At 37.4% G+C, this 24,604-nt stretch overlaps 1 protein-coding gene across 6 annotated transcripts in view; it reads left to right on the top strand.

Moving 5' to 3' along the window:
- INO80 (INO80 complex ATPase subunit) overlaps positions 1-24,604 on the top strand; it is a 95,873-nt gene that overhangs the window by 24,455 nt on the left and 46,814 nt on the right. For all 6 annotated transcript variants that reach the window (XR_014492855.1, XM_083365790.1, XM_083365788.1 and 3 more), the window contains 16 exons: positions 274-341; positions 854-1,063; positions 1,390-1,470; positions 2,408-2,503; positions 2,745-2,804; positions 3,006-3,148; positions 4,520-4,604; positions 4,914-5,031; positions 7,665-7,750; positions 9,256-9,423; positions 10,716-10,849; positions 11,235-11,302; positions 12,330-12,423; positions 14,323-14,500; positions 15,217-15,354; positions 22,721-22,946. Coding sequence is in view for 5 of the 6 variants with exons in the window: in XM_083365790.1 (XP_083221916.1) it covers positions 274-341; positions 854-1,063; positions 1,390-1,470; positions 2,408-2,503; positions 2,745-2,804; positions 3,006-3,148; positions 4,520-4,604; positions 4,914-5,031; positions 7,665-7,750; positions 9,256-9,423; positions 10,716-10,849; positions 11,235-11,302; positions 12,330-12,423; positions 14,323-14,500; positions 15,217-15,354; positions 22,721-22,946 (1,953 nt within the window). In the remaining variant the exon portion in view is untranslated. The remainder of the gene's footprint in view (positions 1-273; positions 342-853; positions 1,064-1,389; positions 1,471-2,407; positions 2,504-2,744; positions 2,805-3,005; positions 3,149-4,519; positions 4,605-4,913; positions 5,032-7,664; positions 7,751-9,255; positions 9,424-10,715; positions 10,850-11,234; positions 11,303-12,329; positions 12,424-14,322; positions 14,501-15,216; positions 15,355-22,720; positions 22,947-24,604) is intronic.

The raw sequence follows: 24,604 nt of genomic DNA, 5'->3' as shown, positions 1-24,604 counted from the left end.
ATTCTACTGAGATTTAGGACAATCCTATCATTACTATATGGCATGCTTTCCCTGAATTACGAACTGGGGCTGATTGCTTGCAAATGAAGTGCCTCTTTGAAACCCTTAATTAAAGACACAAAGAGCAAGACAAAGAGAGGCACTTTTCTGGGTAAGTGAAGAGTGTTCAGCTTCATTTCAAACTTTTAATTTTTCAGAAATTTGTGAATTGCTTATAAGTAGAGTTTTGTAATGGAATCCTTGTTTCATTTTTAAATTTTGCTTTATTATCAGATAGTAACTATTACAAGGCTCAGGCTTTGAAAAATGCTGAAGATGCTTTTCGAATTCATCAGGCCCAAGTAAGTGTGTACAATAAAGTATAATGTGAATTGGAAAGTATTTTAAATTTTAAAATGTCTGGAATTGGCATAGCAACTTTTCAATATTTCTTGTAAGTTACTAGCTTTATTCTTTTAAAAAAATAAAGATGTCCATAATTAGGTAATGTATTTATTAGGATTAATCTGAATGGCATAGATATTAAGTGAATGTTATTCCCATGGAATTGTATGAGGAATAGTCATGATAAGGTACTTCAAGTATTTCAGAAATTGAATCAGGAGTAAAACTTAAGATGAAGATTGCAGACTGTATTAATTTCTGTTACTTTAGTTCTACTCTTCTCATATGCAGACTGTATTATTTTCTGTTACTTTAGTTCTACTCTTCTCATATGTATGAGATCATGTTAACAAATGAAAGAAGATGTATCTTGTCCTATGTGTCTTTATTCAGTTGTAAGTTTGGGATTCGGACTTGTTCATTTTGTGTAAGATTACCCTTCTAACCGTTTTCTCCTCCCTTTGTGTAGACCAGGTCTTTTGATGAAGATGCTAAGGAGAGCCGGGCAGCTGCGCTTCGAGCTGCCAATAAATCCGGCACTGGCTTTGGAGAGAGCTACAGCCTTGCCAACCCTTCCATCCGGGCAGGAGAGGACATTCCACAGCCTACCATTTTCAATGGCAAATTAAAAGGTTACCAGTTGAAAGGCATGAACTGGCTAGCCAACCTGTATGAGCAGGTGTGATTTTTTTCCCTTGAAGCAAAATCTTTAAAACAAATTACTTCTTGGCATGGCTCCAAAAAGAAGGGCTGAACTATGGTTACTTATATTGTGTCCATGCTCCTAAAATTAAAATGTCATCTATGGAAATGAATACGGGTATATTTTCAGAGATACTTTCTGGTATATTTTTTATGGAAAGGAGAATATTACAGAACTTTCCAGAACTGATTTCATGCTTTTGGAAGACAAATGAAGTTTAATGTTGAATTGATTTTAGGGTATTATATATGCTTATTTTTATGCCTTACCCAGACTGAAGTTTTCAGTTTCGTTTCTTTCAGGGCATCAACGGTATCCTAGCAGATGAAATGGGGCTGGGTAAAACTGTGCAGAGTATTGCCTTATTAGCACATCTGGCTGAGGTAAGTGGATTCTTTGTGCTTTAAACCTCTGGCTGAAAGTAAGCACTTACTGCATGATTGAAATGAGGCCCGTGTGTATTTAATGTGTGTGTGTGTGTGTGTGTGTGTGTGTGTGTGTGTGTGTAATAACATTTCCTTTCTGTGCATAATTGAATTGAGGCTTTCATTTCTTGCATTCCAAAGTCTTTTCTGGTACTCAAAATCTCTTATGCTTCCTGATGCTAACTGACCCTCCCCAGATTTCATCTCTACTACAGCCTGACTCAAAGTATTCTTCTTTTACCTTTGGTTTGGCTGTTTAGAACTGCAAGCCCAGGTTGCCTGTGAAGGGATTTGTGCCACACTTGTACCACATTTGATATCCTGAGTTACACAAGCACAACTTTTGTATTGAAAACAAAAAGCAAAGGTTGCTATCCGTGCTTGTTACTGCCATACCCTTTTAATTTTAATTTTAATTTTAACTGGGGTTTTTGTTTGTTGAGGGATTGATATAATTTTTTTAATTGTTTTTAACTCTTGTATTTTTCGTTTTAATCACCCTGTAAACCGCCCTGAGTCCTTCGGGAAAGTGCGGTATATAAATATAATAAAATAAAATAAAATAATAAAATAAATACCTCAAAGTAATTATTCTGTTTAAAGAACTATTCAGGCACTTTTGCTCTTCCTTTTTGTCTTATTTTATGAATAAAGAAATCAATATAAATTGCATGCATTACTTTGCTTGTTTGGCTTTACCATAGTATGTTTGGGAAAGGCATGTCAGTAAGCAATGTATATGTTATGTCCCTAGTATGTGTGCTTCTGAACAACATACAAAACACCTGTATAATACAAAGCAATTTTACAACTTGTATATTTTCTTTACTCATCATATTTGATATTTATTTAAAGTGTATTAAACATTCTTTAATTAAGATTTTTTTCCTTCCAGAGAGAGAACATCTGGGGGCCCTTTTTAATAATTTCACCAGCTTCCACATTAAACAACTGGCATCAGGAGTTCGCCAGATTTGTTCCTAGATTTAAGGTGACTGCAGACATGATCATTCCATAAATTCAATTTTCCTAAATTCTTAAAAGAAATTGTAGATTTATATTACTTCCTACTTTCCTAACTCTAGGAGTTAGGAACTGCCAAGTTCGGAAGCCTTATGTAAAAGACCAGAAATCTGAATCTGGTTCACAAGGAATGGCAAAAGTCTGAAAGAACTAAAGGACTTCTATAAAAATAACAAGTACTTACATGGAGTGTTTTTTATATGTTGTAGGTGCTACCATATTGGGGGAATCCCAATGACCGAAAAGTGATCAGGAAATTCTGGAGTCAGGTACTATCACTCCCATTTATCTAATGAATTAATGTATTCTTGTCTTTCTGTAATAGAATTTGGGAATATTTTTAATCATAAGTTTTGTTACTTTTATCTTAATGTTTGTCTTCTCTTCAGTACTTGCCTCTACATCTTTTTTCTTATAATAATACTTATCTTTAAGGTGATTAAAACTTCATTTTTTTCCCCTGATTGCAGAAGACTTTGTATACTCAGGATGCTTCTTTTCATGTGGTGATCACCAGTTATCAACTTGTAGTCCAAGATGTCAAGTATTTTCAGCGGGTGAAATGGCAATATATGGTGCTGGACGAAGCACAGGCACTCAAGAGTAGTTCCAGGTATTTTATGTAGTAGAAAGAGTTAAACTATTTTACCAGTGAAAAAAAGGAAGCTAAGTTGCAGTAATTAATTGTAGCGTCACTTTTTAAAATGCTATCACTTTTTAAAATGTATTTTTGTTTTATTCATAGTTATGAGGATTTCAGGATTTGTAATTTTTTTTTGTAAGTGGTTAGGTTAGAAGCACCAAGTATATTTAGGTTCCATGGGCCCCTCCAGGACTATTTCCAGTAACAAAGAAGTTACAACAACCAGGTTTCTCCTATTTCCCATTGTCTAGGCCAGGGCTTTTCAACCTTCTCGCCCATTGTACCACTTTTAGGATATGGCAACATTCGAGTACCACCAGCCGCCTAGCAAGGGGTCAAAAACTTGATGACCAAAAAAAAGGAAAAAAGTGATAAAGTACAGGTAGTCCTCAACTTACAACAGTTTGCTTAGTGACTGTTTGAAGTTACAATGGCACTGAAAAAGTGCCCCCTCCCAAGCCACAGCCGAGCAAGACACCTGCCTGCCCCCCCGGCGGCGTTCTTCCTCCTGTCCGAGGTTTTCATTGTTGTGAGCATTTCTGTTGAGGATTGGCAGTGGGAGGGGGGGGTTTGGTTTTTACTCCCCCCCCCCGCTGGGTGCAGCGGGTTTTGGTCACTTCACATGACCCTGGGACACTGTGACCGTCATAAATATGAATCAGTTGCCAAGCATCTGAATGTAAATCACAAGACCCTGGAGATGCTGCAACATTCCAGCTGATCGGTGCTTCTTCTGGGCTCAGCAGAAGTGGCAGGATCATTGTTGAGCTCCAGCTGGAGCCTGGCTCTGATCCTGGCACTTCTGCTGAGCCCTGACAGCCCTGCAACTCCAGCCATCTCTCGCTCTGGCTTGTGCGGTGCTGCTACCGGTTCAGCTCATTCCCTGCTACCACTTTTCTAGGATGGTCACGTACCACCTGCCAGGTGCCAATGTACCACAGGTGGTACCCATACCACTGGTTGAAAAGCCCTGGTCTAGGCGGTGGCTTTGAAAATCTATCAGATGCTCTTCTCTGGGCAAGCAGAGGTGTCCAAGGAAGTAGCATGTGCAGGAGAAGGTCAACAGAGAAGAAGGAGGGCCATCAGCTGTGTGGCTTAAGGTTTCCCAAGCTGGCTCTTTCAACAAATAGTATTATTTGTAGTAATATTTAAACTGCTTATAAATTGATCGTGTCACATTGTAGAAGCGCTTTTAGAGACAGATTAAATGGCAGTAAAATCTGTATAGTATTTTATTTTTCCTAGAAGTCTTATGAATTAACATTATAAAAACAAAAGTAGCAATTTGTTTCTTTATTGCCATTTGCTAAATCAGTTTCTTCAAAATCTGTTGATATTTAGCGTCCGCTGGAAAATTTTACTTCAGTTCCAATGTAGAAACCGACTATTGCTAACTGGAACCCCCATCCAAAACACTATGGCTGAGGTATGCATGTTTTGTTCTCATTGGTTTCTATAAATAGTAGCAATCTAATGTTTTCACAGATATAACTTATAGTCTTGCCTGCCTCTTTCTGTTTACTCAGAAAATGGCGTTCCTCAATCTGTTAATCAGATTTTGATGTAGTCTTCACTGTCATCGTTACTGAAAGGTTTTCTGAATTGTCAGTCCAGATGACCCATGTTGACATTTTTGGAAAGAAAGTTCCTTGAACCTATTCAGTATATGTAAGAAATGAGTTTTAAGATATATTAGTTAGTGGGATATTTATTACTGTTTTCTTTGCTTTTGTAGCTCTGGGCTTTGCTTCATTTCATTATGCCAACATTGTTTGATTCCCATGAAGAGTTCAATGAATGGTTTTCTAAAGATATTGAAAGCCATGCGGAAAATAAATCTGCCATTGATGAGAGTGAGTACGCACGATTCAGTATACTTTGCATTCAAATTCTATAACTTGAGCAGAATTGCCCACATGTATTAGAGCCAGATGTTATAGAATGCTTAGAACATTAGAAGAACTGCAGTGAATCAAATTAAAGGCTCAGACAGCTCATTGTTCTGATCTCTCAGTAGCCAACTAGATGCCCATGGAAAGTTTACAACCAGGGCATTTATGTAATAGTACTGTTCCATTCACCTTCTGTGGCAATTAGTATTGAAAATTTACTGCTGCAAATATTTAAAGTAATATTTGGTGGTTATGACTCACAGCCCCATCGTAAGTTGTTGACGGTTGTTCAGTCACTTCTGACCATTACCCAATGGACATTATTACATCAAGATTATTAGAGCTTCTTTAAATTATTATAGGTTCGTGCTTTTGCCATCAGTGTGAATATCTATCCACTATCTATCAGACTCTCTTTCAACTGCTTTTGATTTTTTTCAAGTATATGATCTTCTCCAGTGTCCCTTTTCTGTGTCCAAAATCCTTAAGCTTCACCTTCACTGTTAATGCTTTCTATAAGCAGTCTTCCAGTTTTACTTAAGCTAATATTGAATTATTTGCTCTTGCTGTGTACAGTATTGTCAATCATTTTCTCCAATATTACAATTCAAAAGCATTTGTTTTTCTTTGTTCAGCTGTTTTGATCGTCCACTGTTCACAACCATGTTACAGTTGGGGAAACCATGGTGTTGATAACACATGCCTTTACTGTCAGTGTGATATCTCCACACCTTAATATTTTGTCTATATAAGTTTTGACAAGATCTTCCCATTTTCAGCCCAAGTTGTAGCTGTTACTTTTTTTCATAGCTATAATCAGGGCTTTTTTGGTCATAGAACGCCCAGAACGGAGTTCTGGCACCTTTTTTGGATGGAACCTTGTAGGGTAGGCAAGGTGGGTTGTATGATGTGTGTGAGTTCCGGCACCCTTTTTTTTTTTAACAAAAAAGGCACTGGCTATAATCATTATGAACACTTGATTCTAGGAAGGTAAAGTTGTTAGTCGCTCAGCTTCTTTCCTCCAACTATGCATTGTGTTGGCATTACCAGTCAACATAAGCTTGGGACTTTTTTAAAAAAATTGCTGAGCAGCAGATGCACTTTTGTACCCCGCTGCCAACTGTCTAGTTGGTGGATCCAGAAAAAGAAACTTCTGGGACTTTATTTTATTAAGAGTATAAACTTTACTAAATAAACCATAAAGCGAAACCAACTCTCGGTTTCCTGCACAAAAGCTAGCATAGTTAATTTCCCCCTTTCCCTATGGGTCACACACAGTCCATTTAGTCCACCAATCACTTCTGTTCATTTTGTTATGGGAACCAGTGAGCCACGCTAGGCCATCCATTTGATGTATCCTTGGGTTGGAGCCCTGTCCCATGGGAACCAATGATGCTCGTCTGCAATTCCCCCTCCCCTCGCATTCCACCCATCTCCTCCCTTTTCTTTGTCAAGCTGCGAGTGAAGCGGAATACAGGTGAAAGTGCAAATCAGTCTTGACACCCCCCCTTTTCACCTTCGCCATGAGATTCCTTAAGATTGCTCCTGAAGTCTTCCTCACTTCCAGATATCAAAGTAGAATCGTCAATATAATTTAATTTTATTTTATTTTATTAGATTTATATACCACCCTTTCCCGAAGGACTCAGGGCAGTTTACAGGGCATTTTTAAATCACACCAATACAAAATACAAATTTTAAAAGACAATTAAAAAGATTAAATTATCCCTGAAAATAAAACCCCAGTTAAAATTCTCAGCCTGGGCCAGAGAGCTCAAAGAGCCAAGTCTTCAGGTCCCGGCGGAATGAACGCAGGTCAGGGGCAGTCCTGAGCTCCACGGGCAGCTGGTTCCAGAGGGCAGGCGCACCCACAGAGAAGGCCCTCCCCCTGGGTGTTATCCGCCGGCAATCTTTTACCAGCGGCACCCTGAGAAGACCCTCCCTGTGCGAGCGCACTGGACAAAGGGAACTTGATGCTGGCAGCAGGTGTTCCCTCAAATATCCCGGACCCAAGCCATTAAGGGCTTTATAGGTCATCACCAGCACCTTGAATCTCACCCGGAGGGCAACCGGAAGCCAATGCAGCTCACGGAGTAGAGGTGTTACATGGGAGTATCGGGAAACCCCCATCACAACTCGCGCGGCCGCATTCTGTACCAGTTGAAGCCTCCGAGTGGTCCTCAAGGGCAGCCCCATGTAGAGAGTGTTGCAGTAGTCTAAACGGGAGGTCACGAGCGCATGAGTGACTGTGCGTAGGGCATCTCGGTCCAGATAGGGTCGCAACTGGCGCACCAGGCAAACCTGGGCAAAAGCCCCCCTGGTCACGGCTCCTATATGATCTTCAAAATTGAGCCGTGAGTCCAGGAGGACGCCCAAGTTGTGAGCCCTATCAACGGGGGGTAACACATAGCTGACATAGTTGAAGTTTCTTCCATCCATTTTAATTCCAGTTGCTCTACTATTGTTCTATTCATAAGTTAAATAAAGTGCCATTATGTAACTATGGAAGATTCCTTGTTTTGAATCATCATTTGTAACAGAGCATTACTAACATTAGATAAATGATTATGGATTATTTTTCCTCTCAATTCCAGATCAACTGTCACGTTTGCACATGATCTTGAAACCTTTTATGTTGAGAAGAATAAAGAAAGATGTGGAAAACGAATTGTCAGACAAGGTGCCAGTCAAAACTACAATAAACTCTTTTGTCCTCTTGAGTTTTTTTCCTTATACACCATTGTGTAATTTTTCTAACTGATGTGAAATCTGCATTCTTAAAAATGCTTTTTCAATATCTTATTGGGTTTAAGGTGGACATCCCTTCAGCTAAATAATCTGCTTCAGCTAAAGCTATCCCTTTAGCTAAATAATCTGCTCTCTTAAAAGAAGAAGGGAAAGCTAATTGCATTTAATTTATATTTTCTCTATAGTACTCTAGGGAACTATAGTACTCCCCGAAAACTGGTTCCAGGGAGCTCTGGGAATTGCTATAAAGAAAAGAAAATGGGTGAAAATTACTTCATTTGACCAAAGTGCATCTCGGGATCCATCCTTTCTAGAGAAATAATATTTCTCTACTTTCAGACTTCGTGTGTCTGCATAAATAAATATATCTGACCATAAAATTAATAGATCAGAATAATAAACACCTTAAAGTCAAAGACAGGGATGCCACCGGCTAATACTTTCAACCCGGAAGCATTTCAGTGCTTCACATATGATTGTGGTCGTGGTAGTTCTGTTTGTGAGTGTTTGTTAAGTACTTGATTTTTCTTTGTAGTGATTTATCATTGCAGTGCAATGATAATATTTTACATAATTATCCAATATATGCACAGTTTTGATCATTTAATGTCATGCATGAGGATTATTCCATAAATTATATCCTTGGGGAATTCTTGACCCATGAACTGAATGCATTTGATGTAGGATTTTTGCACTTGTTCTACTGAGGCATAGCAAAGTGGGGCAAGGTTGACACAAGCTGACCATCTCCCAAATTGGACTTAAACCTCATACAAAATCCTCTACAGGATGCCGGAATACTTTGTTAGTCTCTGACAAGGATTCAAGGCTGTAAAATTTGTAATAAGAATAATAGCAAACCAATACTGCAAATTAAGCAACAAGAAAAATAAATCGTAAGAGTAAGAAAAAAAGTTGTGTGAAAGAAAAGGAGCAAAAATTAATCAAATGAGCAAAATCTCCATCCAGTTCCATGTATCAATAGCTGAGAATATTCCTGAGCTTTATACCTGTATGCAGTTCTGAACAGTACAAATAATATTTGTATTTTTCTGAGTCAATTTATTTTTAATCTTCAGAAAATATATCAATCATTGATGAACATAAAGTATGATGCACAAATCCATAACAAAAACGTGTCACTTCTAGACTAGGCTAAATCATACAAAGCGGTGAAGAAGTAATTTTGAAAGTTTTTTTTAAAGAGAACTTTTACATCTCATGTTATATAGTAATATTCCATAGATTTTTGACAGGGGTTCTTCCTATCTGAATATTTGTAGCTAAGAATATTTATTTTGCATCCCTGACATTACAATGAAGATTTCTGGGAAAAACCTCTTTATTCTCCAAGATTACTTATGGATTGTGTTTGTGAACTGGGATTTAATATAATTTTCTATTGGCAATGGCTTAATCTATTTTCCTCTCTCTTAGATCGAGATTCTTATGTATTGCCAGCAGACCAGTCGACAGAAATTATTATATCAAGCTCTGAAGAATAAGATTTCAATTGATGATCTTTTACAATCCTCCATGGGCACTACTCAGCAAGCTCAGAACACTACTAGTAGCCTCATGAACCTTGTCATGCAGTTCAGGAAGGTGAGTTTAGGAAAACCTATTATCCTGAAATGCTTGTCTCAAGAAAACGTAGCTGTATACCCATATTCCATAATGCATGATTAACAGGTTGCATTTGCTTAACTTACTTAAGCCCTTCCTCCTTTATTTTATAATTTGCAAAGGTAAACCTTGTCATTTTGTAGTAGTACAGTATAGTCTGTTGGAAAATAAGAGTGTTTTGGTAAGATAATATATGAGTATGGAAAAGGCAACTGTGCTATTCTAAAAGAATGTATGTTGCAGATTATAGTTTACAAATTGTTTACAACAGTCAGTGTAGAATAGTGGTTAAATGTTGATCTATGACTGAAAAGACTCAGATTTAGATTTCAGTTTGGTTGTGAAGTTCTCTGAGTGACTGTGGCCCAATATCTGGACAGATTGCATTGCCTTCTTCAGAACTGGTTCATAATTGGGAATCTCCTGGACTCAGCTCCTTTTTAAAAAGCAGGTAGCAACTGTAGCCACGGGGACCATTACGCAGCGCATTCCAGCATTTCAGTTGCAGCCATTCCTAGATCAGGAGGCCCCGTCTATCGTTACTTATCCTTTGGCTCCTCTCAGTTGGATCACTTCAGTTTGCTGTGTATGAGGCTGCCCCCGAATATCAATCTGGTAACTACAGTGTCCAGAAGGCAGAGACTCAAGAACTTGCAGGCGCTTCTTGCTTCAGCCAGTTAATACTATTACTCTGTGAATTGTACAGGTTGACCCTTGGCTTTAAGGCACTGGTGGTCACTTCCAAAGCTCAAATATCTTACTGCTCACAGCAGTATCTACCCTTCCAGAAAGATCAGGAGAGAGGGCTCTCTTTGGGACTTTACTTTGAGGGAGTCTGTCTTCAATGCCGCAAAAGTGAAACCTTCTCTATTATGGCCCCCTTCTCTGGAACAACATTCCCCCCAAATTAAAGAATTCCCAGGTTTATCAGGATTTTGTAAGTTTTTGTATGAAACCTTTCATACTAGACATAAATATGGGTTACGTATGTTGCTTTGCATTGTTTTATTCCTTTTTTATTGATACGGTATGTATGCCACTTGTAGTTTGTGACTAAAGTGGCATATAAGACTGATGAAAGAATAACTGTCTCTTAGTCTAATCTGCTTTACAGGGTAACTATGAGGATAGAAAGACACATATGCTAATGTGTCTGTTTTGAGGAAAAGCAGGGTAAAAGATTAAACCTTGAAAATTGTTCCTGTATTTTTCCAGATATGTAGAATATTATTTTTTCCATTAAGGAAATGAATTATTACATTTCGGTACAGGTCTGCAATCATCCAGAGCTCTTTGAGCGACAAGAAACATGGTCTCCATTTCACATTTCATTAAAGCCATATCAGATTTCAAAGTTTCTCTATCGCCATGGACAGATCAGGGTGTTTAACCATTCACGAGACAGGTAAGCAGTATTCTATTCTATTCAGTTTTTTCAATGCAACTGATGAAGTCAGGGGAACCTCTTCAGCTATTGCTCTTAAGAAGTCATCTGTAGTACCTTCAGCCCATTCTAATGTTATGATAAAATGGCTCATGGCTTAGATGTATAGGAGTACAGTATATACCTTACGTATATACTTTAGGTATATACCTAGGGTACACCTTAGCTGTATAGGAATACAATATGTATAGTATATAATTCTGGGCTTCTCAAGAGAATGATTTTGGCTAGCAGCCTAAAGACAACAATATCCTTGAATTCTTAGAGCAAGGGTAGGTGACAAAGCAAGTTTGAATTCAATTTAATCAATATTTACATCCTCAGATTTTAATTTTTTTAATTTCAGGTGGTTGCAGTTTTTATTATCTCCTTTTGCGCCAGACTACATCCAGCAATCTCTGTTCCATAGAAGGGGTAAGTTAAAGTACTAGAAGAACATTAGGATGAATTTAATGCGTATCATTTTACATAAAATGACAATAACTTAGCTTTTTTTCTCTTTACTTATATTTAATATTGTATAGACAATGATGGTATAAACATCTTAATTAGCTTAGTTCATAATTGAACTGACTTCTACTTTAGCATTTCTAAATACTCAAATTACTTAAATCTTAAAAAGTTGTCTTTTATGTTATCTCTGTCCTTTTCAAGATTTTCCTCATACTAATTTTCCTTTCAATATTTACAACTTTCTTTTTTTAAAATTCTTTCAAGATCAAAATTATTCTTGAGGTTATTTTTTGAAGTGCTAAATAAGATAATGAGGAAATACTTAAACACGTTGTTATTCTTCCATGCATCTCGTTCTTATTCGCTGGCCCTCTTCTTCCTTCTTTAACCATTTTCTATTATTCCTTACCAATGAACTTTTCCTGTTTGTTTCTTGTTTTAAATGTTCCTGCTGCCAGTATCACTGCTTTTCAGAAAACATTAATTTTCATAATAACCTCAGGCTCATGTGATTTTCTGCTCTAGAGAAAAGGTACACTACAGCTACTTTTTGTTTAACTACCGTAATTGGGACCAGAAACTCAACTTCTTGTTGAGTGAAACAGTTGCTAAGTGAAGCCACAATTGTGCTTGTGGTTTTCCTTCATCATTCTTTTGCTTTATCGATCTGAGAATGTCATAAATGTGAGGATCAGTGGCAAACTTACTTTTTCATCACTGTCCCAACTGCAAATGGTCCATTAAACAAGGACTACCTGTAATTGGAACAGGACAAGGTTGTGATTAATGTTCCCTCTTGCATCTTATTTGTCTTTCAAGCAATAAATTGTTTCAATTACCAAAGATAAAGAATTTGAAACAAGGGAGAGATGCAGATGTTCATATACAAGCCCAAATTGTGTTTTCCACATCTCAGTTTTTATAAAGTCAGCGTGGCATCAGTTCTTTGCAGCAACTCATTTTAATCTTGTTATTTATATGTTAATAGGTGCTGAGAAAGGGAGTTGTTTCTCTTTCCTACGGTTTATTGATGTTTCTCCAGCAGAATTGGCAAACCTGATGCATAAAGGACACCTAGCGAGGTGAGAAATCTTGAACTAATAGCACATTTGGTTTAAGTAAGTGTAAGAATGAATTTTTAAAAAATTACGAATAGAGTCTGTTGCAATTTCGGGGGAGGGAGCAGAAATACCCATTTCATGAACAATATTTATTACAAATACTTAGATACAACTTATAAGGACACGATGGCTCAGTGGGTTAGGACGCTGAGCTTGTCAACCAGAAGGCCGGCAGTTTGGTGGGTCGAATCCTGAGTGCCGCGTAGCAGAGTGAGCGCCTGTTACCTGTCCCAGCTTCTGCCAACCTAGCAGTTCGAAAACACGTAAAAATGCAAGTAGAAAAATAGGGACCACTACGGTGGGAAGGTAACAGCATTCCGTGCGCCTTTGGCATCTAGTCATGCCGGCCACATGACCACGGAGACGTCCTCGGACAAGCGCTGGCACTTCGGCTTTGAAATGGAGATGAGCACCGGCCCCTAGAGTTGGAAACGACCAGCACGCATGTGCGGGGGAACCTTTACCTTTACCTTTTAGATACAACTTCTACCCCTCATTTCCTGTACTTTAAAAAATTGTATCTGAATGAACAGTTCTTGAAATTGAACAAATAAGTGTGCAGTATGAATGTAACCCAATTATACCAATTGTGTACTAATGTCCCTGTAGATCTTAGCAAAAAAGGAATAATTTACACAAGCAAGAAACTATCCTGCATAGTTTCTTTTTAAATAATTAAGCTTCCAGGCTTTTGCTTGCATCAAGCTAAACCATTCTGTGTCTATTTCTTATCAAAGATTTACTGTTCTCTGTAGAACCATTTGTTAGCTAAACAATATTGATCATTCACTACTTGCTAGTTTTAAAATCACCTTTCTGCTTATAAGACATGCGTATAACATTTCATGTGTGTGGAGTTGGGCTTTAGAATTAAAGGAGGACAGATTGAATGGTGAAAAGTTATGCCAAAATTACTGTTCTCTCATATTCATGTTTTAAAAATAGTGCTTCATTAAGCAATTCTCCCCCTTTTTGCATATATTTAGTACTTGACTTAACAACAACAGTAACTACTAATAGCTCAAGCCCAAAATTATTAAGAGCCTTGGTGGAGCAGTGGGCTAATGCCTCCTTAAGTAACACCAGCTGCCTGCAATTAGTGCAGGTTCGCATCCCACCAGGCTCAAGGTTGACTCAGCCTTCCATCCTTCCGAGGTAGGTAAAATGAGGACCCAGATTGTTGGGGGCAATTAAGCTGACTTTGTAATAATGCCGCTTGGGGTGTGTGTGTGAAAGCCCTAATAAGCAGGCATATACATAGAATGAAGGCTACTGCTAAGCTTGTAAGCCGCCCTGAGTCTTCGGAGAAGGGCGGGATATAAATGGAATTAAAATTAAATTAAATTAAATTAAAATATCTGTTGCAAGGCAAGGCAGTTGTTAAGTGAGTTTTGCCCCATTTTATGGCCTTTCTTGCCACGGTTGTTAAGCGAATCACTGCAATTTTTAAGGGAATCATGCAGTCGTTAACGGAATCTGGCTTCCCTATTGACTTTGCTTGTTGGAAGCCAGTTGAGAAGGTTACAAATGGGTAGGGAACCTTGGCTCTTTTATGACTTGTGGACTTCCAAGTCCCAGAATTCCACGAGTGATAAAAGAGCCAAGGTTGCCTAGCCCTGCAAGTGGTGATTACGTGACCGTGGGACAGTGCAACTGTCATAAATACAGGCCAGTTGCCAAGTGCCCAACTTTTGATCGCTGCAATGGTTGTAAGTATGAAAGACGGTCATAAATCAGGATATAAATGGAATTAAAATAAAAAAAATAAAAAAAAATAAACAAATGATTGTAAGTCAAGGACTACTACACTCCTGTTCAAAAGGTATGAATGTGTACTCTTATCGTTTTTTTTTTCTTCAGATGGTTAGCTCTTTTCCTGTCTCTGAAAGCCGCCTACAGGCTCCACCACTTTCGATTCTGGAAAGAGCCAGAAAAAGAAAACCAGTATCAGTCTCGGTATCTGAAGAATCAAGATTTTCTGCTGGATGTCAGCTTCCCGCTCTCCCCACCCAACTTGCACAACTGCACTTTGCTGCAGGTGTGTAACATCTTCATTTCTGTGCAAGGAAAAATAGTTTTTCTTCAGCAAACCATCAGGAATTCCTGCTAATAAGGGAGTATCCTCTAACAGTCTTAAATTTTTTCCTACTCATAAATTTAAGGCATTCCAGCAGTCTCAGAATTAAATAATCTGATCTCTAGGAAACTTCAGCATGATAAACTAAAAAAAAAAAGCTGTTGCAGATAGTTTAGTTTGCCATCTTATTCATTGTACAGACTGAGTATATCTAAGTAGTGCTTACGGTGAAACAACTCTTGTTTCAATATTCATTGTTCACCTTCTAGGTGTCATGGTCCCTAGCAGCATGGAGCAAGGGAGCCAAGGCAGATGGAACGACATAAGAACCATAACTCTCTACTATCTGTTTTAATGCATATGTACTGAAAATATGTCTCTTAAATAAAGAATTTATTGCTTTTGTATCAAAGAATCTTAATACCTTTCCTAACAGGTCCACTTTTTTAGGAATGTTATATTGTAACGTCACTCCATTTCTTGGAGCTCTTCATCTGTTATAAAAAAGTAACATAAACGGAGGCTGGGGACCTCAGAATGTCAGAGCAAGATAGAAGTTTCCTACTTCAAATGAACATCTTTGATCGTTGCTCATTTTTGTCATTTCTTAGACCAGAATTGCTGTGGCAAAACATTGTCCGAATCTTGGAAACCTTTTTAAATTTTATCTTTTTTAGGGCCTTGTATTCACAAGCCACTGTAAAGCAGTAATTGGCCACTCGGATTACATCATTCATCAACAGTCAGCTACCTCATGGAAACAGTATTGTCAAATCACAGAGCTGCCGCCCTTTCTGACTGTTGTGAGCCCACAGGTAAGTCTTTGTTAATCCTTTTTAACCCATTTTGAAATATTTCTATGCAAGGAATTGTCTACGTTCAGTGTTTTTAATCTTATAACTGTTCTTCAAAAGACCGCTGGTTCATTCTTTTGATCATTTTGGTGGCCATTTTATGTTCCTCTTCCTGCTCTGATTATCCATTCAGATGGGCCATACACAGGTTACTGTGTGGTTTTCTAAGGGTCTTGTAGACTTGTACTGTCCTTCTGTAATAGGCTGAGTTTTTTCACAACAATCTCACAAACCCTTGATACTTTTGTTGAGATACTCAGCTCAGTTAAAATTTGCCCGTTGCTCATTTGCTCATATGTAAAGTTAGCATTTGTAAAGACTATGACTAAGGCCATGTTTTTATGCACATCTGCAAATACATATAAGAGTTTATATTAAGTATCTTAAGTTTTTAACTTCCTCAAAATAGGAAAATAATCCACACAGATTTCCATAAGATTCAGGATCCTTTTTAAAGCTAGTTTTTGTTCAGTTATCACCAATCAATCATTTTATATGTTATCTCTGTTTTCTTGTTATAACAGTTTTAAATCAATTTCTAAAATAGTTTTTTATGACTGTAGCATTTAACATTGTACCTAGTTAGCTCCTTACATCAATACAATTGAAGTTCTTAATCTGCTCTGGAAGGATAGCTCCGTTTACAGGGGACCCATGAGTGGGATGGAACGAAGAAGGGAGGTGGGTGTACAAGCCTCCCACCCCCCACCCAAATACAACCAGACTGGGTGTGAATGCTCCTTGAGGTATATGATGGCTGGAGGTGGCTGCTGGCCAGGTGGATGAGGATTTGAGCAACTTGTGATCTTCTTGCCAGCTTCCCCTTTGACTTGGCTTGTGGGAAGCTGGCAGGGAGGGTTGCAAATGGCTATCACATGACCACAGGACGCTGTAACCATCATAAGGCCAAGTGGGTTGCTAAACACCCAAATCATGATAAAATGACTGCAGTGGTGCTGGGACAGCTGGTTAACTTTGAGGACTATTCATAGGTATCACTCATTCAGCGCTGTTATTTTGAATGGTCGCTAAATGAGTGGTCGTGTATTGTTCTTTATGTCCTGTCTTGAGCAAACATTTGAGCATTCCTGTTTCAGATATAATCTCTGTTCATTCACATATATTGAAAAAAACTGTCATGCTGAAATGTTATTCTGATTCTTTTTTCATAGTGAATAATTAGGTCACATTGTTCAGTTGGAAAGTTGTGATCTTAATGCAGTTTATGAAAGCCTTTTGAAGTTCTAATTTCTTAGCTGTAGATGGCAGTATTGCATTGTATTGCCAGATGCTATGCACTTTCTTCAGTTCTGGGTTTAGAGCCAGAAGTAATTTTTTTCTCACCATCCTTTTCATTAAAATTCCCTTTAAGATATTTTTTTATTTCTATAATATCTATAAATTCTCCAGAAATTGCTTTCAAGCTGTCAGTAATGAGAAAGTTGAATAAAATGTGATCCATAATACTAATCTATGCTTCTAAAATCAGGAAACAAAAAAAGGGCATCAAACCCGTAGATGACTTTGGCTTTTAATATGTAAGATATGTTCACTGTAATTTGCCACACTAAAACGTTTATTTTTCCAAAGTTAGAAAAAAAAATATGTGAAGAAATTATTTTGGGAGCTATAAGTTATGTAGTATGATATGTAAAGAATTGGGAATTTGACAGTAATCATTAACTTTAATATTAATATCATGGATCCATAATTGTGTATTTGTTTATTGTGTTGTGTTGCTTTAAGTTATGTTTTTAAATTTATTTTTATTAGCTGCTTTTAAACATTAGTTCCTAATAAAAAATAAATTCAATTCTGCATCCTAACAATTTTTCTGTTAGAGATGGGGCTTAAGTTGCAGGTTGTAAAAGGAAGCTCATTCAGACTCAATTCATTAGTCAGATGGCTAAGGGCTCATGAACTACATTAATTCTGGGTTCACGTGCAAATATTATGTGCATCTGAACTACCTTCGGGTCCCATCACAATCTGAATACTCGTCCAAACTTTTTCTCCAAAAAAAACAACATAATAATTCCATACCTAGTTAAAATGTACTGTAAGTTAGACTTGAAGTCTCAGTAACTTATCTGTGTCCGACTTAGATTACTTTTGAGTCTCATGATACAAATATCACTGATTTACATTGATTACATTTCATCAAAGTATTAAGAAAGAGTTTCTGCTGTGGAGTAGAAGTATTCACAAAGAAAAAGATGGTTTTTTTTCAAGCTCAAAACTAAACGTATTGTAACTTGAAAGCTGTACTGAACTATTCTAGGGAGATCATAGTTAAGCAGAACAAAATCCCAGAATATTTGGGTGGCTCCAAGCTTTGGCCGAAACAAAATACAGAGAGATCATAATAGGGCAAGGGGTGGTATCATCTCTGTGTTCTGTTTTGCAAGGGCCATGGTCAGTGCCCACATTAATATTCCCAGCTCTCAACCCTTCAAAGTAGGGTTGTCAAAGTAGGGTTCAAAATCAGAACACGGATGTTACTTGGAGTCTTGGAATGTATTTTAAAGTGGTTAAGATATCAACAAAATATTCAAAGTCTGTTAAAGCTCCTCTCAGCTTCAACTAATGCAATCATGTTATTTTGAGTTTGTTTCTCACACATTTTATTTTCCTAGAACTCTTTTTGTAAGGGAAAAGAAGTCTGGGAAAATCAAGAGTGGTCATATTGGTTGGATATGCTGTGCTTAAAGAATCAATATAACTTTCCAGAACCTGCCTTTCCCTATTTTCCCTTAGATCAAAGAGATCATTATGGTCACCGGGCCACATCCGGTCCTTTGGCTGTCTCTTTCCAGTCCATGTGAGGTCAATAGGAAATTAGAAACCAAATGTAAATTAAGTCTATGCCTTGCACAGAATAGAACTGCATGGCTTTTATTTTGAAGGCGCCTGCTACTTTTTTCAATTTTAAGTATGTGCATGCGTGCCTACACCCCTTCACATTTCTGTTGGTTCAGACCTCCACAATAGTCCCAGTTTCTCATGTGGTCCCTTGGGAAAATTAATTGCCTTCCCCTCCCTTAGCTGCCGCCCCCATGGTATTGTTAGATGTGTTAGATGCTATTGGCATGATGTACCCAACCTTCCCACCACCACTTTGGTCTTCCCAGCATTATACTTCCCTTCCCCGTAACTGTTATGTTCCCTTTTCCCAACTCTGTATTCCCTATCCCGGGTAGAGTCAGGGCAGCTGGATGGATGCGAGCATTTATTGGCCGGATGCCCTTCCTGACGCCTACACCGAGTTTGCAGCAGATATTTTTTCTTTGTGCCTTAGGAGAGAAACATCTGCCGCTACCTGGGAGCGAACTCTCAACTTTCCGAGTGGGAGGCGAGTGTCTTCACTACTAGGCCACCATGTCACTCATCCCCTTAAGTGTTGTGACTGCCTTGAATTCCCCTCCCTGCCAAAAAGAAAATCACTTCTGTCCTAAACATAAAGCATAGCGTACATGTTTTAGTCTGGACATATTTCACCAGAAACTAGCTCTTCTGTGACCTTTTTTGAATTTCTCTATTCAGGAGACTAGTTCGGTTGAAATCTCTTCTTGTGTCCCGTTTCCTCCCCATTACACACACATGCACGCACACACACACACACACACACACACACAGAGAGAGAGAGAAAGAGAGAGAGATCAGTACAGTACAGTACAGTACAGTACAGTACAGTACAGTTGTTAGTTGCGAAGTCATGTCTGACCCATTGCGACCCCATGGACAACGTTCCTACAGCTCTTCCTGTCTTCTACCATCTTCTGGAATCCCTTTAAGCTCACGCCTACTGCTTCAGTGACTCCATCCAGCTACCTCATTCTCTGTTGTCCCCTTCTTCTATTGCCCTCAATCTTTCCCAGCATTAGGCTCTTCTCCAGTGAGTCCTTCCTTCTTATTAGGTGGCCAAAGTATTTGAGTTTTAGCTTCAGGATCTGGCCTTCTAAAGAGCAGTCAGGGTTGATCTCCTCTAGGACTGACCGGTTGGATCGCCTTGCAGTCCAAGGGTCTCGCAGGAGTCTTCTCCAGCACCAGAGTTCAAAGGCCTCAATTCGTTGGCGCTCAGCTTTCTTATGGTCCAACTTTCACAGCCATACATTGTAAACAGTACAGTACAGATTTTTATTAGAAACTGCTTGGTATCCAGAGGTGTAGGATACACCAAAGTGTAGTGATACAACCTTTGTCCTTACATACTTGTAATCAATGTTACAATGCAAATATAAGAGTGCAGCACGATGTCATGACATACATATTATTTTGGCACCATCATGGCTAACTGTGCCTGCAGATGACAGCTATTGATAGAGAATAGCAGTCATTTGGAGCTTATATTCAATTTTAATGAAAATTTGTTTATATACTCTGCCTCATTCATTGGTAGATATGGTATTGCATTTTCTCAGGAAAGTAAGGAGCATCAGTATTTCTTCTTGTACTATGTAGTCCCGGCAGTGCAGTTAAACGTATTGTCTCGAGGTAAAGATAGGGTAGGAGTATTCCAGATCCGTTCCCTGAAATTCTGCTACCTAATGGAACCTTGGAAGTACACCTTTTTTCCTGGTTGCCTCTGCCCTATGGAACAGCCCTCCTCCACATGATTTGGTAGATCCCACCCTTTTAACCTGGCTTTTTACTAAGGCATTGGGATAGGACAGGACAGGAAGGAAAAATGGAATAAGGATAATCGGAGCTTGCTCCTGAGCATCCTAATGGGATGTTTTATCGTTTTACCATTTTATTGCTCCGTGCTTATGTTTTGAATTTATTGGTTTTATTGCTGTCATGAACCACCCAGAGATGTTTAAGGAAGGTAGCAACAGAAATCTTTTATTAGGAAGGAAGGAAGGAAGGAAGGAAGGAAGGAAGGAAGGAAGGAAGGAAGGAAGGAAGGAAGGAAGGAAGCTCTGTTAGTAGAATGAATTTCATTAATGGTTGTAAGTAGTTTTTTAAAGGTTTTTAAGAAGAGATTGGACAACTACTTGTTTGAAATGTTATAGGGTTTCCGATGTCGCGTGACGTTGTGCAATGTATCGGAGCTTTTTTCCCATTGCCAGCAATGGGGTGGGCGCGTCTGCCTGATGATGTGATTGGCCCATGGGCCGGCAGTTTGACCCCCCTGGTCTAGAAGATCGCCAGGGAGTCTGTTATTCTGCTAGTGGGCAGGATCACTTTTTCAATTATCGATTTCACATGTGAGCCTCTCTTCTGCATTCTGTTTTGCTTCTCTTTGCCATACATTATTTGGAATAGGAGAAAAAATTGTCCACCTAACTTTGGCTCTTTATTTTAATTTTCAGTAAATGCTTGCCTCTTCTATCTCTCTTCATAACATGTTTCAGTGAGTTTAAGAAGGCTTCTTATCCAAATAACTGAATGATATGTGATAAATTCTTTTAATTCTGGTCATGAGTGTTATTTTGTTGTATGCAAAATGGAATAATTTAAAAAAATAGCATTCTAATTTAAAGTATTTATATATCTGTTTTGACATGTAAACAAGAGACTCCATTGTTGTTGTTTTTTTGATGAATAACAGATTTTCATATGAGAAACATATCCTGCATTTGCTTGGCTAATATATAAATATAGATTCTAATTCTGATTTCAATTTCCACTGTTCTCTTTATCATTGTCATTGCATCTTATATCCATCTTGTTGTTGTTTTGGCCTTCAGCTTTGAAAATATATGTGTTTGGGAACAATAACATGTTGTACAGGATGATATCACAGACTTTCTGTTTTGCCTGTTGAACAGAGATAAGAGAGGGGTGTGTGTGTGTGTGTGTGTGTGTGTGTGTGTGTGTGTGTGTGTTTTAAATACAAGCAATCTTGTCTGCTGGAACATATTCCTTATCTGGAGACTATTCAGCCACTTGGAGAGTTCGCTGTTTGCTGCTATCTGGATGAAGCAGAATGTTAGCCAAAGATTAAAAGAATGGAGATGGTCCAAGATGGTTAGCTTGATATAAAGTTAGATTCCTGTGTTGGCAATACATTTACTTTAGCTAAATAATTTACACTGAAGTTGTCAGCGAAGAAAGTTGTAAGTACAGGAAGATAAAATCCTGTTCCAACTTATTTATTACATAGATTTAAAGAACAGCTGATTCCATATGATTTTGAGTGCTTTACATAATTAGTCAGAACAATAAAATAAAGAAACAGATTCCCTGTCCCCCAAATGAAATGGCATAAAATTTGTAACCACCCTACCCTGGGACTTGGGAGAATAACCAGGTTTTCAGTGCCTTTTGGAAGATAAAGGTACGAGCCAAACAGGTTGATTAAAACAGTATTTGCAAAGTTACAGGAGATAGATCAGTACTTCCCCAAAGATTTCATAATAGGGTATGATCACTTGGCAATAAATAAATAAATAATATTGACTGTGTTGCTGTTACAAAATATTTATTTACAAAAGTTTTTTATTCATAAGATTGTCGGGTTTTAGAAAGTTCATTGCAGCCAAGACAAAGATTTCTTGCTGTTTATTGACTGTGTCATACTCAGCTCAGATCACAGTTATGTAAGGCATGTTTTTGTAAGCTGAATTATATCATATTGAGACTATGGTCCTACTGAGAACTGACCAGAGCAATTCAGGATCCTAAATCACTTAAGTAATCTTTGTTGAATAACAAGACATGCCTCAGAAAACAATGTGATTGACATATGTCATTCTTGAAACCTTTCTTCCTCATAGGCTTTATGCAATTTTACTCAGTATTTCCATCACTATCGGCTTTCATGTTCAAAATAATTTTCTTCTGATTTTATTACATCTCTTTTTATGTTATTATTTTACTATTTAATATGTTGCTCATCAAACTCTTCTTCGTTCTGTAGTTTCAACCCTGAGCTACAAATATTAACCTTTATTGGTAGTTTTCAGTATATTATAAAACCTATGAGTAAGAAATATATAATCTGGGATTCTGTTTGCTTAATTAGATACTGAAATCTCATAAGCATCAAATAAAGAATTCCATTAAAAAAACACCTTTATCAAGCCTTAGTCTAATATTTTGTAATGTCTCTTGCTTGAGCTCTCACTTGAATTATTCATCTTGAAAGATCTAGAGAGCATTTCAATTATCACATAATTACTTCTGCATTCTGTTTCTAAGGACCAGTCTTTTTATATATATATATATATATATATATATATATATATATATATATATATATATATATATATATATATATATATATATATATATATATATATATATATATATATATATATATATATATACACACATATATATATATAAAAATCTAGAATAACTTTAGCCTTTTGATTCACAGGTAACAGCTGTTCCATTGGATTTCTATTGCAATGATCGCAGTGCAGAGTATGAGCGTAAAGCACTTAAAGAAGGAGGAACTCTGGAAGCAAAGCAATGTGTATTTTATGGAGCTCCTGAATTAGCAACCTGCTGGCTAAAACGATGCTCTCAGTTGTTTCCTGTACCCCCAGGAGGACTGTTGGGGCTCAAACCTCAAAACGGCTGGTCTTTCATCAGGATACCAGGTGGTTTTGCAGTTTTGTAATTCAGTGTATATTATTATAGCTAAGAAAAGAAACTATTGCCCGTCCTATACCATAACAATAACTGAGTTAGGAAATGAATTATGTTTTTTTAGGGGGAGGCTTCTTATAAGGATAGGTAAAATATCAAAATAACTTGACACATTATTCTCTTCTGACATTACCATTATGATACTACAAACTTTTTTTTTCTTTTCACTCTTCTGTGTTCCAATTTTCCCTGTTTTTTTGGCTTGATTTTGATGAATTGTCCCTGCCATTTTAGTTTTATTTGAAGTTGTGGTTAATAAAGATTTTGGTATATCCTTAATCATTGGCAGATAAATCTATAGAACAAATAAAGGTGTACGTTGTTTCTAACCTGCACATATATCAGTATGTGCAGATGAATAAGTAAAGCAGCATGCAGTTCATTACATTCCGTTTTATTTATTTTGCCATCTGCATTCTGTCCTTCCATGTCAAAGTCTACTCAAAGCTGTATATAGGATAAACATTGTCTTGAGCAAATACACAATGAATTTGAAAAGAGATGTTTCTTGATGCACATTCACATATCACCGTTAGTAAATCAAAGGTTGAAATGTTCATAAATTTATGTTATGTTTTTTGTAATGTCAAATTACTCCTGCAGCTTTTTAATCACTGCAGACCAATGAATATATAGTAGCTGATAAAGATGAACTTCCAGCAATTGGAATAAGTGGGTTTGAATAATGATCATAGATGTAAAACCAAGAATGGAATAAATGTGTCTTAAAATCAAAAAAGAAAATTTTTAAAAATGGTGCACAGAATTATCTCCAGTTTATTGCTGGCACATTTTAGATGTGTTTTTTTTAAAACTGAGGCAAAATATCAGGCACCTTTGGTAGCACCTTTTCCACCTAACAAATTCTATTAAAAGGCATAAGTACACCACACTAAATAGTGTATGTTGGAAGGTCTTATTTTCTGTTTCATTGAGTAAAACAGAAACTTTCAATAAACATTCTCCAGTCATATTTTTCTCATGATATTTCAAAACATATGTGTAGTACAAAACTGAAATAATAAAACTGCAGAGAAAAGAAAAGCAAACAGCAAAAATACTAAGCTAGCACAAGTTGATGGATGTGGAGATAATTTATAGATGTTTGTTGACAATTATAAAGAACTATTAAGAAAGAAATAGTATCGAATAAAATTCTGATATCAGTGGGATTGTGCTTGGTTTTGAAATTGAATTAAAGAACAATTTAGTGTAGATTTTTAACCCAAGCTGCAAAGTTGCAGTGATTATCCAAGTGAGTAGCAAAACAGCTGCTGTTGCAGTTAACTCTGCCCTTCTCTCTCAATCACTGTTCCCTATTACGATCACTGTGGGAATCTCTTAAAGCTTTTCCTGTTCTTTGAAAGAAAAATGGTCTTAGATTAAATGGCAGGAAGTGTCTGAGTCCTTTTTGCATCGATAAAAAGCACCAACTTCACTGGCTGTTTACTATGAGAGCTAGCTAGTCCCTCACTGACCTCATTGTGCCCTGCAGACCACTATGAGAGGAAGGCAATTGTTGGAAGCCAAGTTTTAGCATTTTTGACTATCTATTTTTACATTATTCTTAATGGTGTTTTTTGCACAAAGAGTAACAGCCTAATTTCCC

Source organism: Vipera ursinii (assembly GCF_947247035.1).
Source record: "Vipera ursinii genome assembly, chromosome: 1".
NCBI classification, from domain to species: domain Eukaryota; kingdom Metazoa; phylum Chordata; class Lepidosauria; order Squamata; family Viperidae; genus Vipera; species Vipera ursinii.
Note: the sequence above shows the minus strand (reverse complement) of the source record. Positions and strands in the feature narration are given on the sequence as shown.